The sequence below is a fragment of the Cucumis melo genome, unplaced genomic scaffold, assembly GCF_025177605.1.
Source record: "Cucumis melo cultivar AY unplaced genomic scaffold, USDA_Cmelo_AY_1.0 utg001212l, whole genome shotgun sequence".
Lineage (NCBI taxonomy): Eukaryota > Viridiplantae > Streptophyta > Magnoliopsida > Cucurbitales > Cucurbitaceae > Cucumis > Cucumis melo.
In genome coordinates this window covers 19,238-23,644 of record NW_026124479.1, presented here as the reverse complement: position 1 = coordinate 23,644, position 4,407 = coordinate 19,238, and the positions used below count along the sequence as shown (strand labels likewise).

General features: G+C 45.4%; 1 protein-coding gene across 1 annotated transcript; it reads right to left on the bottom strand.

The window, feature by feature from the left end:
* Nucleotides 1–1,629: 1,629 nt before the first annotated feature.
* Nucleotides 1,630–2,610, bottom strand: LOC127147103 (ATP synthase protein MI25-like). The gene has a single exon (XM_051080807.1). It carries the CDS (start codon nucleotides 2,275–2,277, stop codon nucleotides 1,798–1,800), a length of 480 nt encoding a protein of 159 aa, XP_050936764.1. The 5' UTR covers nucleotides 2,278–2,610; the 3' UTR covers nucleotides 1,630–1,797.
* Between the last annotated feature and the right edge of the window lie 1,797 nt (nucleotides 2,611–4,407).

The following is a 4,407-nucleotide window of genomic DNA, read 5'->3' as shown; positions in this document are numbered from 1 at the left end:
TCAGGAGCGAAGGAGCGAAGGTACTCGTAGTTTCAGATATAGGAGAGGACCGAGACTTTGTTTGGAGGTTCGAAGAAAGTCGACTGATAAGGTTCGAAGAAAGTCGACTGATAAGGAGTCAATGAACAAGGGCCCTTTCTTTTTTGAAATAACTCCACTGAAAATTCCCACGGGGCGGTTCGAAGAAAGTCGACTGATAAGGAGTCAATGATGATAATCAGGCTTGAATCAGGCGAAACTCCTTACCGAATTTATGAGAGCCCTTGATTTTGATATTGATATGGATTTCTTTCGTTGCACTCCTTCTAAGTCCTTTCGCTTTCTTTATGAAATTCCTTGTGAATTGACTCCTTATCAGTCGACTTTCTTCGCCCCGTGGGAGTCGAGTTCTTCCCTGAACCTCCGGACGACTCCATACAAAAATCAAGACTCATTGAATAAAGAGAAAGCGAAACTCCTTCCTTATTCCTTATTAGGATTAGGAGTGGAAACTCAGTCAATTCCACACTAAAAGGGTCCGGACTAGCTTAATTAGAACTCCTACGGAGCCTCTTTCTCCGTCTTTTCTTTTAGCCCTACTGGGACATCAAATCAAACTTGGCAAGTTTGTCTTGCTTTTGCTCTTTTTCTAGTTTTGCTCTTGCTTGAATCTCCTTCTCTTGAACCACCCTTCTCGGTCTCATTGAGCTTTCCCTTCTTTGATGCTACTTACCTGAATAAAGAAAGCCTATGGCATAGTCTGAGGCATCCGTGTGTACTTCAAAATGGCTTAGTCTAATCTGGCAACTGCAATACTCCGTCATCATGCCTCCTTCTTGTCCTCAAAAGCTCTTGGACACTTTTCCGAGAAGTGGGAAATGCCATGATCGGTCCGTACGTCCTTCTTGAGTTTAGGAGATGAAAGAGTTGAGCAGACCTCTGAGAGTAACTTACCATGAATCTTCGGTAATAGTTCACGAGCCCTAAAAAGGATCTTAGCTCACTCACCTTGGTAGGTGCTTGCCACTCCTCGATGGCTCTGATGCTCATCCAATGCCCTAGGAAGAGGATCTCCCCTCCGTCTTTACATAGAGGTTCTTCTTCCTTAATACCGCCTCAATGAACAAGGGGTCGTGGGTGGTCGTTTAACGAATAGCTATAGGCCCAAAAAGTATATCACCAGTCGTCTAGGGTGGAATAGCTCATTGTGGAGGGTGCAGAACGTGGCAGGGGCATTGGTGAGTCCAAAAGGCATAACCAAAGAAAATGCCCCTTTATTAGGTTGCTTGCTTGCTTGTCACACAGGTCTGGCTCGTCTCCTTCCGCGATACGCACTTGGTAGTTGCCCGACCGTAGATCCAACTTCTCGAAGTATCTCGCCTTTATTTCATTGATTAGGGCTCGACTGAAAGGAGAGGGCAAAGTGGATACTTGTTCTTGATGGTTAGCTTACCTTGTTGAGCGCCCGATAATCAATGCACAAGGCTACCGTCTGGAATAAAGAAAAGAAAAGAGGGGCTCCGGGTTTGGCTCCAGGCTTCCACTCGATCTTGTGGTAGACTGCCCTTTTAGGCTAGGGGGCACTTGGCAACTCACTCGTGGGGCATGATACCAAAAAATGACTCAAGTACTTGCTGCACTTCCTGAGAATTCGTCTTGGTATTGGATTCGCTCTTCTCTTAGCATGAAATGAATTAGATTCTATTTGTCTGATTTCTTCTTAAGAGAACCCCCCACCCGAACCATTCTTAAGACCACCAAGCCCTCTCGAATGAGTTCGACTATAGAAGCTTTCAACGTACACCCGGGACAAATCTTTCACTCACTGAGAAGTGAAAACCCTGTGACTAGATCGTCCTGAAGACGGATGCGACGGGAAGAAGTGGCATTTGGAAGTGTTGCTGACTTCACATTTAGGTTTCGGCATAACAAAGCTTGCACTGTCTTTTCGCACTTAGGCGCATAGCGCGCCATTGGTAATGATTCGACTACGGTGCCACAAATTCGCAAACTGATCCTAAGTAATCGTTGTTGTTCATTGGATTCCTCCGGAACTACTTCGTTAGGATTGGGAAATTGCTGCGATTCTTCCTGAATAGCCTGGATTCTCCCGTCGAAAGTCGCTTTGAAAGTCTTACCTAAATTCTTCCGACTTAATATAAGAAAGCCTATAAAAGAACTCGCTACTATCATTTCTTCATTATAGATTGAGATCTTCTTCGAACTTAATGCACAAATAGATAGAATAGCAGCAAATAGCATCTTTCTAGCCTGCATATTCGTGGAACTCCATCTCATTTATCAAGCTTTTCTCGAGATTTCAGCAACTGAACGGGAAGTGGTTTAGGAAAGGACTTGAGAATCGGATGCGCTCGCCCAGCGAGAAAGGCCCTGACCCTGCCAACCAAGTCCAAATCAAAAAGAAAGAAGAGAAAGAACTTGGAGTTGGCGCCTACATAACTGCTTGCTTGCTTACCAAGCCATCCTGCAGCTTCGCGGAGATCCCGCCTAGTGGGAAACTAAGAAGTTGATATGAAGAAGGAATCAATGAATAGAGGAGCTCTAAAGAGAGAATGAAACTGAAAGAGCACTTATGAGTCTTGAAGTTCCCTTTCTTCCTCTTTCTCTCCAACACGGGTCTATTGCATAACCTCAGATCTTCTTCTTTACTTATTATGAGAAAAACGACTCACTATCAAAATGAAAGACGATCGATTATCTACCCAAGAAGATAGAGAGTCCCACATACGAGAAAAGGTCACAAATAGTAAGATTGCAAAGGCATAATGATAGTAGGGTCGGGATATCCCCGCCCTCCGAACCGGACGTGAAGGTCTCCCCTCATCCGGCTCTCTGCAGGGGAATCTCCACTCACTGCTTCCCCTAATATCCTCCCTTTACCACATCATGGGGGTTTACAGGAGATCCCAGAGGCTCGCTCGGAAAGGCTGCTATACCATACCTTTTGACTCAACTCGACTGACGTAGTCACTAGACTCACTATAGTAGTCCGTCCGGCTGCTCTTGCTGAAATCATTACTATTCATTCTCCCGTGCTCTAAGCAATTGCGCTCCCTAGACCACTACCATGTAGTTAGGTAGGGACAATCAATCCGTAGTGACGGGAATCTAGGAATGAATGGGGATCCCTATCAATATCAAAATGAAGAAGAAGATGAAAGGGAAATCTTCTTTGAACCTTTCTCTCACCTAAAAGATCTAGTGGCAATTATAATATAAGGAGCAAAGAATTTGCGGAGTAGCTTCATTCCATATTCACCTGTCCGGAGTAAGGAAGAACTCGACTCCCACGGGGCGGTTCGAAGAAACTCGACTGAAAGGAGAGAAAAAGAAAGTCACTAGAATGAAACTAAAGCGGACGGGTCCAGGTGACTGGTCTGATACGGCTTAGTAAAGCAATACGAGACGATGGAATGCAATGGGATGGATGGTAGAGAGGGCTGCCTGCGCCCAAAAGCGATGATTCACTTGTCCCCCTTGTCTATAGGGACCTCGTGGCATACACCGAAACGACTCCCACTAGATAGCCGCCCCTTTCTCTCTTTTTACAGCCTCGTGGACGGACGAAAGAAGGGAAGTTACAGAACGGGGCTGTTCAGGCTCGCGAAGTAGACAGCAAACAAGAGCTTTTCAGCCCCCTAACCTTGTGAATATTATTATAGCGCTAGGCTAGCGCGCCCCTCTCTTTCTTAGTATGCGGTCTCGCTCCTTCTAACCTCTCAACTAAGAAGTTGATATGAAGAACTTTCAAGAAAAGAGCTGCTAAGAAGGAAGGCTTTCTTCCAAATAGTAGGTTCTAGTAAAAGAAAGCCTATCTTTCTCTTTCTGCCTCTTTTCAGTCTCGATATTCTAACTATCTCTAAAGGGGCGTAAGCACTGAACTTGATAGGGGATGGGATTCATTCACTTGCATTACTGCTAGCACTACAAAAAGCTCCGGTCTGAACGCCCTGACTACTGCTGTGCAGCCTTTCCTCGGGTTCGTAGAGTCGGGTTTCCCGTTTACCCACAACGGAGGAGCCGCCCCCACCAGGCAGGCGGCCACGGGTCATAACGCACTCTTCGCACAACAAATCCACTTTGAAGTTGACTTATTCGCTCGGCCAATCGTCGGAATGTGTACGAGATACCATAGGGGCCCAATATCTCAATAGCACCTTTGTCTAAAGCTGAGAATGAGACTGAATATCCGAAACGCAGGAAGGATCTGACTAGAAAGTCATTCAAAACTTGATCGAAGAACCAGCGTTTATTGAAGAAGCTATAGAGTCGATTACAAAAAGTACTAGTTTGAAAGGCTCGTTGGAATTGATCCGCTACGGGATTGACATTATACGCAAGAGAAGCACCTGAAGTACTAAACAGAATAGGTATTAGTTTGGTAATGGTTGGAGCAGCAAACTCGGA